At 34.8% G+C, this 14,800-nt stretch overlaps 2 protein-coding genes across 2 annotated transcripts; both read right to left on the bottom strand.

Moving 5' to 3' along the window:
- Nucleotides 1-29: 29 nt before the first annotated feature.
- LOC133205823 (uncharacterized) lies at nucleotides 30-4,807 on the bottom strand. The gene is made up of 6 exons (XM_061341711.1): nucleotides 4,722-4,807; nucleotides 4,129-4,272; nucleotides 3,427-3,607; nucleotides 1,043-1,183; nucleotides 819-948; nucleotides 30-632 (listed from the first exon to the last, which is right to left on the bottom strand). The coding sequence occupies exons 2-6, from the start codon at nucleotides 4,212-4,214 to the stop codon at nucleotides 478-480; spliced, it is 693 nt and encodes a 230-aa protein (XP_061197695.1). The 5' UTR covers nucleotides 4,215-4,272; nucleotides 4,722-4,807; the 3' UTR covers nucleotides 30-477.
- An 858-nt stretch (nucleotides 4,808-5,665) lies between these two features.
- LOC133178376 (methylcrotonoyl-CoA carboxylase beta chain, mitochondrial-like) lies at nucleotides 5,666-14,478 on the bottom strand. Its single transcript, XM_061313108.1, has 11 exons — nucleotides 14,014-14,478; nucleotides 13,686-13,864; nucleotides 13,452-13,523; nucleotides 13,170-13,348; nucleotides 11,897-12,077; nucleotides 10,920-11,011; nucleotides 10,245-10,393; nucleotides 9,817-9,938; nucleotides 9,479-9,589; nucleotides 8,961-9,080; nucleotides 5,666-5,924 (listed from the first exon to the last, which is right to left on the bottom strand). Exons 1-11 carry the CDS (start codon nucleotides 14,417-14,419, stop codon nucleotides 5,847-5,849), a joined length of 1,689 nt encoding a protein of 562 aa, XP_061169092.1. The 5' UTR covers nucleotides 14,420-14,478; the 3' UTR covers nucleotides 5,666-5,846.
- Between the last annotated feature and the right edge of the window lie 322 nt (nucleotides 14,479-14,800).

Below are 14,800 nucleotides of genomic sequence, written 5' to 3' on the forward strand. Positions count from 1 at the left end.
TGGAAAAAAAAAATAAGCAGTAAACAAACTCACAGTATATTATTTTAGTTTTTTAGAAGATGAATTATAACAAGTAAAATATTTATAAAGCTTTATAAGCTGTCAACAATGCCAATCTTTATATATAATATATGCACTGGTATACAAACAATTTTTTTTCATAAAATAGAACTATTGCTATTGCAATGTAACTGTATACAGTGTCAGTGATAAGTAGCACCAGGATTAAGGATTTCTATTCGTAAATGTGTATGAGAAGCAGGGTTGTCTCTAAGAATTGAAATAATAGGGGACTTTAAAAAAGTAGATGGGGGTCTGGCATTCCTCCCCTAACAGTGGGTTGAGGGTGGATACCAGAATAACCAGGGGATTACGTCATTATGGGCGGAGAAATTCCCTGGCGCCAAGGTCTTAGGGTCAACCGTGGAGAAGGGACACAGAGATATCACAGTCAGTACGTCTCCATACATCGCAACGTCATGCATGATTGTGAGCCACCACCCGCAGAGTCTCCAGCTGGACAACCAGGCCGATCAGACAAAAGATAGCCATCACAGACAGACATATCACGGGGTCCCTCAGGCGACTGCGCAGGTATGAAGATGTCATCAACATGACCACCACCTGCTTACCTATAAATACACACAGTTAATACATTGATACATGAAACATTCACAGCCAGTTTGTTTTAGTGAAAATTGTCCATTTACTAAGCCATTATTTTATCACAACAATCAAGTTTTCCTTGTATTGAATATGAATACTTTACGATCTGCCCGTTTCATCTTTAGAGCTTTATTAACATTATAACTAGTTACTATTTTTGTTTGTCATTTTCTGTATGATCTTCTGTCTCTGTTTAGTGGCTACACAGTGTATTTCTTTAGCATTATCAGTTGTTACATCTATGAAGTAATTTTGCAGTCCAAGATATTTTTCTGCTGTTGTCTGCAAATGAGTGTTTTATTTTAATGCACATTAAAAATGTAAGTGAAACTCGAGAATGTGGACCACTGTAATATTTGATTCTAATAATACTCACTAGTGTTGTGCACCACATGGCTTTGAGTTTCTTGACATTGGAAAAGATGAGACGGATAGCTGTAAGATGATATACAACCATTGTGGCAAGAATGATGATGTTACAAATGTTGATAGAAAGGTCCTCACAGTAACAGGCAAGCTAAAATATAAAGGTCCTCAAAGTAATGAGCAAACTAAAATATAAAGGTCCTCACAGTAACAGGCAAGCTGAAATATAAAGGTCCTCAAAGTAATGGGTGAGATAAAATATAAAGGTCAACAAAGTAATGAGCAAATTAATATACATGTATAAAGGTCCTCACAGTAATGGGCAAGCTAAAATATAAAGGTCCTTAAAGCAATGGGCGAGATAAAATACAAAGGTCCTCAAAGTAATGAGTAAGCTAAAATATAAAGGCCCTCACAGTAACTTGCAAGCTAAAATATAAAGGTCCTCAAAGTAATGAGCAAACTAAAATATAAAGGTCCTCACAGTAACCGGCAAGCTGAAAAATAAAGGTCCTCAAAGTAATGAGCAAACTAAAATATAAAGGTCCTCAAAGTAATGAGCAAACTAAAATATAAGAGTCCTCACAGTAACAGGCAAACTAAAATATAAAGGTCCTCAAAGTAATGGGTGAGATAAAATATAAAGGTCCTCAAAGTAATGGGTGAGATAAATTATAAAGGTCCACAAAGTAATGGGTGAGATAAAATATAAAGGTCCTCAAAGTAATGAGCAAACTAAAATATAAAGGTCCACAAAGTAATGAGCAAACTAAAATATAAAGGTCCACAAAGTAATGAGCAAACTAAAATATAAAGGTCCTCACTGTAACGGGCAAGCTGAAATATAAAGGTCCTCAAAGTAATGAGCAAACTAAAATATAAAGGTCCTCACAGTAATGAGCAAACTAAAATATAAAGGTCCTCACAGTAATGGGCAAGCTAAAATATAAAGGTCCCCAAAGTTATGGGTGAGATAAAATATAAAGGTCCTCACAGTAATGAGCAAACTAAAATATAAAGGTCCACAAAGTAGTGAGCAAACTAAAATATAAAGGTCCTCACAGTAACGGGCAAGCTGAAATTTAAAGGTCCTCAAACAGTTAAAGTAATGGGCGAGATAAAATATGAAGGTCCTCACAGTAACGGGCAAGCTAAAATATAAAGGTCCTCAAAGTAATGGGTGAGATAAAATATAAAGGTCCTCAAAGTAATGGGTGAGATAAAATATAAAGGTCCACAAAGTAATGGGTGAGATAAAATATAAAGGTCCTCAAAGTAATGAGCAAACTAAAATATAAAGGTCCACAAAGTAATGAGCAAACTAAAATATAAAGGTCCTCACAGTAACGGGCAAGCTGAAATATAAAGGTCCTCAAAGTAAAAGGCAAGCTAAAATAAAGATGTTAAATTAATAGTACAGTTGTCCAGAAAGAGGCACACTGACCATAACTCCTATTAACAGCAAACAAAAATACTATGCTAACTGGCATAGTTACAGTTATGCTACAATAGGAAGGTAGCATCGTTATCGAAAAGGGACAGCTCAGAAAATAACTAACCACTTAAACTGAAAAATCTTAAGCTTCGACAGGCCAAAAAAAAGTCCAGATTCCGAAACCCTATGTGTAAAAAAGGGGGACACAGGCAATCACAAGATGAAAGTTTTTATGCATAGTCATTTCATGAGGGGTTGCCACTTGGGGTGTTAGGTTTCCAGTTTTCAACAAGAAAATTTTGAATACATTAACATAGTAGGATTTAATGAACTGTATTGCAACAAAAAAAGAGAAAGCCTTTATGCACAATTATTTCAGCTCAGAAATCGGCTACACAGAGAGACATCTCCAGCATTTTAAATAGAATTTTCTGAAATCAAATGGTTGATATCACTTAAGAAAACATTTAAGTGTGGAAAATATGTATTTAAAAATATATATTTGTGTGTGTTGTTTTTAAAAGACTTCAAATACTACAATTGAAATTTACATTCTAAACACGGTTTTTTATGCTTGTTTCCATGATATTACATATACAGAAACCCTTGCATGCAAACATTGTTTTTCTTTTTGTGAAATTGTATCCTGTTACATTTCATGCGATACCTTCCGACTTTGATGTGCTTCATTTAAAAAAAAAACCATATTTATGAGCGTTCCATCTAAAATATGACTGCTGTCAGGGCATCAAGACACAGCTTTTAAACCCGAGATGATTTCAAGTAATCCTAGTTTAGGTACTCCCTTATAACACACCTGAAAAGGGTTTTTTTTTCAAGCTGATTTTCTCTTTTTTTTGATATATATCTTATAGAGTATCACAATACCTAGTTGCTTAATTTTGCCTCGGAAACTGCCTACTTTTGCTTTGTATTGGTCATACGTAACGTGAACTTACAGGTATAGCGGTTATTGCGTAGATCAGCATAAAGTACCACACCAGGAGGGCTACGACATCCCCCCGAGAATTGAATGACCCCCCAAAGGGCAGCACCCGGTATACATTGTGACTTTCCTCTTCATTCACTTTCTTCAGAAACCTGACGTGACTTGCTAGGTAGTTGTGTGTGATGTAAGGCCTGAAACAGAAATTTAATGAATGCTTCATCACTTCAAATTTAAATGAAAGTAAAACTGTAGTTTTAACTATTTATTTAGCAAGACCTAAAACTTGCAAGTGAAATCCGAAAATAACCCATAACGAGGAAACATTAATGATCCGCCGCCAATATAAGTAGGGGAATCTACTCAGTATTTGTATTTATCTAACTAAATTCACTGTTAAAAGGTCATTATCTTTTGTTTTTATATTTGCTTAATTTGCAGACTAAACAGAAGGGTATTTGTTTTGCTATTCATAAAGTCGATGTGCATGTCGGCATTCGGCAATTTTTGAAGCTCAAACGACTTGAACAGAATGAAGATATTTAAATAGATTCAGTTTAATGAAAAGTTGTAAATAGAAAGGCAATGATTCATGGTCCAATAGAAAATTTGCTGACCAGAAAGGAAGATTATGCACAGCGTTCTATTTTTAAGTTCAAGTTGATATACGAACAGAGAGAGAGAGAGAGAATACTTCAGCCTTCCTCATGCTTACCCCTCTCTGATGTTGTTGACCAGACCTTTGACTCGCAGTTCTAGACGATGACTCGGTCGTATCTGTTTTGTCTTCTCCTCATCCATTACGTTTTACTTACATTCTGATATTATCGTTAATATCACCTCGGCAAGAACGGAGGGCCTTCAAGAAAAAAAAAATGGTGTATACTTATTCACTTAATTTAAGTAGAATTTAATTCTCTTCCTCGAAGACTGTACAGTAGTTATTACTTATAAATAGAATGTGCTTAATGTAGTTACTACATGTAGTACTTGTACTGTGTTAGCATGGTTAGATACAATCATGGAACAAAAGAGTTCAATGCTTCGCTGATCTGGACCAAAAGAAACTCCAATAGTTTACACGTTTCCTTACAATTTGATCAGTATGTTGCCCGCCGGTAATTTAATGCAGATGGCAATAAATGCTTCAGAAATGATATAGGGACTTGATCAGACACATTCATAGATATCTAACCTCCGACTTCACACTCAAACATTTAACAAGTTATTCTAATTATAATGCATATTGCAGTTGCAAATTTTACGGTATTTAGAAGAAACTTTAAAAAAAAAAAGCCTTTATCATACCTGGAAATAAGGTCGTCTTCGTCACCATCTGGGTCAACAGGAATGTAACAAGCAAAAGGTACACACAGCTGATTAAGGAGTTTAAAACGACAATATCCGTCCTAACTAGTCATCCGTAATATACCACGACAACAGACCGTGAAAACAAGATTATAGTAATTGAGTAATAGTAATTCTGTATGTACGCAATCACTTACGTATGCAGAACAAGTAGATAATAAGGGTGAATGAATAAGTAACACCCTTTTATCCTGAACATGTACTTAAGAGTATCGGGATTTGTAATGTATTGAAGTTTCATTGTCATGATTTCTCTGAAAACAGGAGGTACGGATCTAGATTTTTTTTTACCAAGGAAAAGTCTTCACTTGTCAAAGTATTGCGTTCCGATAAAACAGCTACATCGATCGATTTGCATTTACCCAGATAAGAGTTGGAATTGAATTAGAGATCTTTCTCTAACTTTTCGGTAATTTTTTTTTATCAATACAAGAATTTCCCTCAGCAACAAAAAGTGGTGGAGGTAAAAAAAAAACGGGGGGGGGGGGGGGGGCAAGCGACATATCGATGAAAATTTTCATCTTAAAACTACAGCAAAAGCCCCCCCCCCCCCCGTTACTATGGGCCTACTTTGCCAGGTGTACTACTTCAGTTTTATCCACCAACAAATGTTCACTCTTTGCAAAGTCATCAACCTTTGGATGGAACTTAATTTAGCTCTTGGGATGTTCTCTTTTTTTTGGGGGGGGGGGGGGATCAATCTGTATTACCCACCCAAGTCACAGTGTACTTATTTCACAAACACCAGTTCATTTAAATTTTGACTTCCGTATGAAAGAGTTTCAGCATCACAAATCTTAGCTACTTTTGAACTTTTAACTCTTGAGCAAAGCAACCTCTGTAACCTCTCCCTGCCTGTAAAGTGTTAAATAATAAATCACAAGTCAGGTTCTTGGATTTTATATATATGTATAAAAGTACTTGTTTAAATATAAAATAATCACATGTTTTACAGATGAATTTTTTAATGATTCCTACATTAATTTTGTTAATGTTTACATCTCTCTAGATTCACAACTGTTGTAGACATGAAAATGATGTATAAATCACAGCTAGCTTGTACTATTACATTCTAATGATTTGAGCTTTAGGTTGAGTTCTGTGTCTGTAAGCATTTACAGCTTCTAAGGACTGTCTAATGACCTGAAACAGAAAAAAAGACACAACAAATTAAGACAATCCAGATTTTAAGAAAGTTAACTTAAAGAAAGGAGATGGGTGAACATAGCATGCAGAAAGCCTATAGCTTCAGATATATAAGAATCATGTTCAGTTTGTGAATTTAGCCTTTAGAGTAAAGTTCTCAAGTTCTCATTATTGAAGTTTATGAAATTGCGATAAACAAAACTTTTCTGAGGAAAATTTTCTCGGCAAAATTTATTCTTTTATTAAAAAAATTAATGTGGTATTCGTGGAGTTCGAACCCTAGCAATAAAAATCCTGAGTATCATTTTCTTTCGAGACTAGCACGCTAACCACAAGACTACACAAGTCCTGACGAACAGTGGCATTTAAATCATGTTTGTGATGTGACCCTTGACTTAATGGACTTCAAGTATTTCTCGAAAAGATGCGAATGTTATGTCATAAAAGTATATTTTTAAGGTATAGTGGGTCATTGCTCCATATTTTTGGTAACTAAAAAATGTATATTTTTATGCAAACTTCGAGGATTAACTTTCAAAAAGGTGGAGCGAAGACCCACTCATATCGAAAAATAGTGTTATAGTATGAGAAAATGACTCTTTTTGCCCTCTTTAGTGTGTGTCTAATATTTCACAGGCAAATAATTTCAATCTTTGAGGGATTTCTGCAAATTGTAGAGATTTTACATAAAGTATATTTTAATGTTAGACGAAATATCAAGGAAAATTTTGATATAATTGAAATTTAATTTTTCATCTTGATGTTTGTCACACTATAGGCTTATCGCATGTCATGTTCACCCATCTCCTTTAGTAGGAAATTGCTAAAGTATGGTCAGTGAAAAATAACAGCTCAAAATATATTTGTGCAAAGAATATGAGAGATAAAAAGAAGTATATGTATATAAAAATATGGGTGTTTTGAAAATTAAAGGAAAAAAATACAGTTCTTTCAGCTGTAGTACCAGCATGTTGTCAAAAACTAAGATATTTTTGTTGCAAAAATATGCTCAGTTCATCAGGTGATCACCTTTATTATCACAAGTGAGAAATAGAGGGAAATTTAGAATTATGATGACATTTCTTTTTCATTTTTTAGGGGATTGGGGGGGGGGGGGGGGGTGTGGAATCTACTGCTGTGAAAAATTTACTATGCAAGTGTATTTTTCAGACAGCATACTTATTTTATGAATCCCAACCATTTATACCAGCCATGCTTAGAATCTTATTTCACTACTCCTGATTTTACAAATATGATAACTTAACATAATGCTTCTATTTCTGCTACTGATTCTTTATCGACACCTTAAAGAATAGCATAGGTAATCATTCATAAGACTTAACTACTTCTGTGCATGGTGATATTCTGACCTACCAAAGTTTAAATGATTGAATCAATGAAATTTGCCAGAATGTTCATAATCAGACTTGAGAGAATATGTCAGAACCCCCCCCCCCCCCCCCCCAAAAAATTATTTCTCAACTAAATAATGGCTTTAGTAAATTATTCTCTAAATTTTAGTTCACCTGAGCTGAAAGCTCAATTGAGCTTTTCTGATCACCTGTTGTCCGTCGTCCGTCTGTCCGTCCGTCTGTAAACTTTTCACATTTTCAACTTCTTCTCAAGAACCACTATGCCAATTTTAACAAAAATTGGTACAAAGCATCCTTAGGTGAAGGAGAGTTTAAATTATTAAAAATGAAGGATCAGGCCCCTTTCAAAGGGGAGATAATCAAGAAAAGACAAAAAATGGGTGGGGTCATTAAAAAATCTTCTTCTCAAGAACCACTGGGCCAGAAAAGCTGAAACTTATATGGAAGCATCCTGGGGTAGTGAAGATTCTAAATTGTTCAAATCATGACCCCCGGGGGTAGGGCGGGGCCACAATAGGGATTCCAAGTTTTACAATGAAATATATAAGAAAAATCTTTAAAAAAAAATCTTCTTCTCAAGAACCACTGGGCCAGAAAAGCTGAAACTTATATGGAAGCATCCTGGGGTAGTGAAGATTCTAAATTGTTCAAATCATGACCCCCGGGGGTAGGGTGGGGCCACAATAGGGATTCCAAGTTTTACAATGAAATATATAAGAAAAATCTTTAAAAAAAATCTTCTTCTCAAGAACCACTGGGCCAGAAAAGCTGAAACTTATATGGAAGCATCCTGGGGTAGTGTAGATTCTAAATTGTTAAAATCATGACCCCCCGGGGGTAGGGCGGGGCCACAATAGGGAATCCAAGTTTTACACTGAAATATGCAGAAAAAAATCTTATCTTTAAAAATCTTCTTCTCAAGAACCACTGGGCCAGAAAGGCTGAAACTTGTGTGAAAGCATCCTGGGGTAGTGTAGTTTCTAAATTTTTCAAATCATGACCCCCGGATGTAGGACGGGGCCACAATAGGGAATCCAAGTTTTACATTGAAATAAGTAGTAAAAATCTTTAAAAATCATCTTCTTCTCAAGAACCACTAGGCCAGAAAGTCTGAAACTTATGTGAAAGCATCCTGGGGTAGTGTAGTTTCTAAATTTTTCAAATCATGCCCCCCGGATGTAGGACAGGGCCACAATAGGGAATCCAATTTTTACATTTACATTGAAATATATAGTAAAAATCTTTAAAAATCTTCTTCTCAAGAACCACTGGGTAAGAAAGGCTGAAACTTAAGTGGCAGCATCCTGGGGTAGTGTAGATTCTAAATTGTTCGAATCATGACCCCTGGGGGTAGGGTGGGGCCACAAAAGGAAATCCAATTTTCACATTGAAATATGTAGTTAATTTTTTAAAAAATCTTCTCAAGAACCACTGGGCCAGAAAAGCTGAATCTTAAGTGGAAGCATCCTGGAGTAGTGTAGATTCTAATTGTTCAAATCATGACTCCTTAGGGTAGGGTGGGGCCACAATAAGTACTACAAGGGGGGAAATCAGGTGAAAAACAGCAAGGTCAAAGTTATTCAGGTGAGCACTGTGGCCTATGGGCCTCTTGTTTAAGAAAGAGTATCCTCAGTAGGTGAATGTAGTATTAGATGTTGACCTTTCTTGTGTCCTGTGGCAGAACTATCCCATCATTCCACACTCTCGAGGCAGCGTAAAATGAGGAGCTCTCCATGTTGACTTTTTGTGAGATGCTAGACATATCCAAATCTTTCCCTTTCTGCAAAAATAAATTTTTCTTTGACTGATTTTACCATTCATACATGTATAGGCGTCAGAAGCAAATTAAAAGTTGGGGTGGGCTAAACCAACAAAAAATGTTTGGGGGGCTAAGCCCCAATGTTCGATGCCTATATGTCTATCTTCGCAAAAAAAGGTGGAGGGCTAAGCCCCCCTAGCCCCCAACCCCACCCCACACCATCATGGTTCTGACGCCTATGCATCTATGGGGAAAGGGAGTCAAGATTTCTTAAATGTTAAATTTACTGTGGTCTTCATCTCGCCAGAAACATAGATATGAATTGAATAAAACAAAACCTTACTTTAACTGGATGATATCAATTTCCAATATTTGATTATCATTTCAAATACATATAGAAACTATTTCTTGATAATTACAACAGAGTGAGCTTCCTCTATCAAGTCTTGTGTAAGTTTATCAGGATTCTCCATGCAGACAACAGCATTAGGCCAGCAAAACAGAAAGCTGGGACTCATAGATCTGTTTGCCTGTGAAGTAAACAATGACATTTAAAGGAAGCATTAAAGTCAACTATACATACAATGGAAAACTTTTTAGAAGAATCAGATCTGATTTAGTCCTGTTTCTGCAAAGCAAAGAAAATGATAGGCCCCAATTCTTTCTACAAATGTGTGTTAATAATGAATAGCACTTGCTTTTTTAATCACTTTTAAATTGATTTACTCCACTGGGCAAACTGTATCTCTTCACCTACCATGACATAACTTGTTGGTCCAATAGCATTGCCAATGATGAAAGATATAATAGGAACATTTGCACAGCTAATTGCAGATAACATTTTGGCATGGGCCCTCAGCTGATTACCATACATTTCACCTGCAATAAAAGTAATATACTTCTGTTAAAACTATAATTTATTTCAAAGACATTCAAGTTCAAATATATCTTTTATTTTAGCACTTTGCTGATTTAACTGAATATAAGACTGACTGATTACTGTACATATAAAACCTTTGTAGATAGCTGCAATTAAAATGTATATCAGTTGTTTAAATTTTACGTCTTGGTGATGATAAAATATTTAATCAACTTCAGTTCTAGCACCAGCGCATGTACCAAATAGAAGATTGAAATCCACACTAAGTTAAATTACAGATTACAGGATTTTTAACAAAGTTTCACCTGTGGTTTGATTGTCAGATTTTTCCTGAGTATTCTGTAGAAATATCATTGGTATGTCTCGTTCACAACACAGCTGAACAAAGTGAGCTCCCTTGTCTGCACAATGCTCAAAGAGTGGACCATTGTTTCCCACAATTCCAACAAGACACCTAGTTAATTTTTTTTTTTTAAATTACAAACTCTGAATGTATCTACAGTTAAAGTTTACGGATTAATCTCCCTTGATAAAAGACATCATAGAACAATTCTTTTAGTCTCTACTGTTTACTACAGTAAAACTTGGTTATGAAGAACTCACTTATAAGGAAGTCTTGGCTTTATAAAACCCTTGGAAGATTTTTAACTGTTTTTTTATACAGATATAAAGAATATAAGTTACAAGGAAACCAGAGGTCCCACTGACTTCCTTATCACCAAGTTTTATTGTATAGTTAACAAAAATTGCTAAAAAGCTTTCAGATGGAAAGTATGGAGTGTATTTCAAGATCAGGGGGAAAAAAAATAAAACTTCTAGATTTATATTTATTTCCTAAATAATTTTAAAATATTTTGCTTTTTTTTTTTTTTAAAGAGCTGAAATTAATAATTCTAAAATGAATTCAAAGATGAATTATGCATCTATGTTTGTGTATAGGTTGGTCGATGATCCTAAATAACCATTAAGAAGTGAGTTACCCATGAATATAACCAAATCCAGTGACAAGTGAAGGACCAAACATTTTCTTAAACTCGCTAAATCTGCTTCCATCAGTGATTCTTGAAATGATCTGCAAAACAACAATATTATTTATAAATATTCAAATAAAAAAAAAATGCAGAATTTTGACAATTAGAATGGAAAATCCCAAGACAACAACACACATCCTAATTACTGTGTTCTTTAACCCCCCACCCCCAAAAATGAATCTTACAATCATTGGAACTAATTTAGGTGATTTTTATATTAAAGTATTCCCTTGTATCACTTATCACCTTAGCAAATTTTTTGTTTTCCTCATGTATTCTGTAAAATTTTGTACTCATCCTAAAGTCTAGGAGGATGACTGATTTTTTCCAGTTTGTATGTGTGTGTGTGTGTGTGTGTGTGTGTGTGTTTGAAGAACAATATACTTGGTCTAGAAGATAGGAACAAACCGTGCCAAAATAAAGTGTTTCATATTATCCATATTAAATCAATCCTTTACTACACTGTTTCAGTATTAAGTAAGTTTCTTTCTTTTTTATAAAAAAAGATGTAAATGCAGTGCAGATTTCATCATCACAAACCTCAGCCATATTTTACAATCCTCTCCCATTCTGGCCATGGTTGAATAAGACAAGAAGATTTTGTAGCTCAAAATAAAATATTTATCAATGCGAGTGAAGCATACTCGGAAAATAATCTTTGATGGGACCTTTCATTATCCAGTAGCAGTTTACGTAACACTTGTTGTTTATCGTTAAATTCAATTGCAATATAAACAATTATTATTCTCATTGGTTTATAACAAGACATCACACATAAGGCATGATTATTCAAAATTATGATACTTTATGCGATCAAGCAGATGTGATGTGATCGAGCAGACTCTGGACCGTGGCTTGAGAAGATATTCGATTTAAGAATCATAGATTTACTGGCTATGATGGTCCACAATTCTATTACTTGTTACCTGGTAAATATTAATGTTATTTTCTGGAGAAATAAGGCCTGGAATGTCATCTGCATCATACAGTGGTGGATCGGAATCAGACGTACATGAACTATGGGAGGGGAGTATTTCTGCAATGTTTCGTCCCATTTCAAAGGCCTCAGGTTCATCCTTTGCAAAATAGTCTGTACAGCCACTCACACTGTCAGAGAGCAACAACAGTATGATACACAAAAATATAAATCTGTCTCACAGGGGTTAAGCCCTTTCTGACCCCAAACTCTTCGTACTCATAATTAAGAAAGGTGTTGAACTCTGATCAAGATACTAAATTACCGTACCGCATTACATCAAAAGCCTAAAAAAATTTAAAAAATCTTTTTAAAAGGCATAATCTACAGGTCACCTTTCATAATGTAATTTCTTAACTTCATGCGTGCCAAATTTTAAGTCACAGGTTCTTAAAATAGCAAAGTTATTTTATATCATTCCTGAAATTACTGGTCCAGGGCACCCAAAAGTTTTCCCTACTGACAGCAGCAAAATTATGAAAACTGGGAAAGATTTTGCATCTACATGTATTACCTAATTAAAATTACACATGTAAGATATGCTACTTAAGCCCTCATACTTAACTATAGTTCTCTAGGGTCATTTATTCCACAACATCGACTACAGACAAGATCAGCCATTTTTTGATGATACAAAGCCTATGATCTGATTAGATGGCTGAGAATATCAATGAAATCTAGTTTAAACATTAGCTATGAAAATGGCCAATCTTGTCGTAATTTTGCTGCTGTCAGAGGTGATAACCCATTGGGTGCCCTGGACCACTAAATGTCTGAGTAAAAATAAACTGGTGAAATCAAGTAAATGATGATGTATATCTTTGCTATTTTAAGGACCAGTGACTTAAATTGGAATTCAGCATGGATGAAGTTAAAACTCTATGTAAGGCAACCTATAGATTATGCGTTTAAAACATTTTTTCGATTTTTTTTTTTTTAGTGTTTGATGTGACAGGGTAATTTTGTATCTACCATAGCTCAGGATTAGAATTCCTTTCTTTAATTATGGGTATGAAGAGTTTGAGGTCAAAACAGGCATAGCCCCTATGATCTGTGCAGATTTGGTTTATATTTTCACAACCAAAAAAGGTCCATAAATAGAGCACAAGAGTCCTAAAATGTGAAATACATCTGTATGCAGAAAGGTAAAGCATATTTCAAAAATAGAACCCTTCAGAATTACCCCTTTCTTTACCTCAAGTGTACAGCATACAATACCATACCTGCAGTGTAGTGTAGCCCCTCCTAGTTCTTCTGCACTGATAACTTCTCCAGTTGCAGCCTTGACTAGTGGAGGACCACCAAGGAAAATAGTGCCATGTTTGTGAATCATCACAACTTCGTCTGCCATTGTAGGTATGTATGCTCCCCCAGCTGTGCAATTTCCACAAACTATTGCCAACTAAATATTACAAAATCATTTCAGTAATGATGCAAAAAAAAACCTATTGATTACTCAGTATGAAATACAAACTTCAACCCAGAAAATGAGTCCTTTGACTTACTTGAGGTATTCCTTGTGAAGACATTACTGCTTCATTATAAAATGTTCTTCCCCCTGGTAAAAAAATTTCTGACTGGAAAACAAACAATGCATTTATATGAATACTGGTAATTCTTTTCCCATCTATTTTATTTTATACCCAGCATCATATTCTCTTAGCATTTCAAATGATAGACATCTATTCAGTGATTTTTTTTTCTCCAGTAACTAATTTACAACTAAAAACTTGATTTACCTGTAGAGGTAGGAATGCTCCACCTGACTCAACTACATAATAGGTAGGTAGATGATTTTGCTCTGCTATTTCCTGTGCTCGTAATTGCTTCTTAAGAGCAACAGGATATATTGTTCCTCCTTTTACAGTAGCATCATTGGCTATGATCATACACAATTTTCCATGAATTCTGCCAATACCTAAAATATATTGAGAGTACAGGCCTAAAAATTGAGTAAAAGTATCTTATTTCTTGAAGACCTTAATTTTTTTTTTAATCAATATTAGAGAATGATTTTTGCAATTCAGCATATAACGCCGCGATATTTTGACAGGTTATGTTTCATACCAGTTATTATTCCTGCACGAGGAACATCCCCATAAGGCATCCCCAGTCCTGCTGACAATGCCAATTCTAGAAAATCGTTTACATCATCTAGAAGCAAACGGAGTCTGTCTGTAACTAGCAATTTCTTTTGTTTCACAGTATGTCTTTCAACTGCTTTTTCTCCGCCTCCCGATTTTGCAAGATCAACATGTTTAGAATATTGTTCTAACAGCAACTTGTACTTGTTCCTGTTTCTTTCTGTATCATCCACATCAAGAGTGTTGTCCTCAATAATTTTGAAACTACTTTTAAACTTCTGAGAGCCGCTTAATGTTGTTACAGAAGCGTTTTGTGTCGTCTCAGATGTAACACTGAGAACAAATCTTTTTACAAATTTCAAATGAGAAATACGGATTGGTTTTAGCATTTTGAGACTGATATTCTCCAAATTTTACATTCCTAGAATCTGACAAACAGTTTTGCTCAAAGCTGACAGTTTGGGTTTGGACTTTGGTTTACTTTCACTTTGTCAGATTTAATAGATAAGTCGAACTGTGTATGTATTGTTTTAATCTATAAATTAAATATTTCTATATTTTTTATAGTTCAATATACAATTGTTTGTTTTGTTCTGTTTATTGTTATTTATGACTATGATTTCGGACATTGTTCATCTTTATGCTCCACTGTTGGCCCAAATTGGTTGAATAAATATTCTATTCTATTCTATAAAAGAAAATATTTTATATCTTATCTTGGAACAGAAAAGTAAAACCTGGATAAGAACCTGGATAAGAATTATGCCTAA

Source organism: Saccostrea echinata, unplaced genomic scaffold (assembly GCF_033153115.1).
Source record: "Saccostrea echinata isolate AGI-Se365-2 ecotype Australia unplaced genomic scaffold, CSIRO_AGI_Sech_v1 ptg000002l, whole genome shotgun sequence".
Taxonomy (NCBI): Eukaryota; Metazoa; Mollusca; class Bivalvia; order Ostreida; family Ostreidae; genus Saccostrea; species Saccostrea echinata.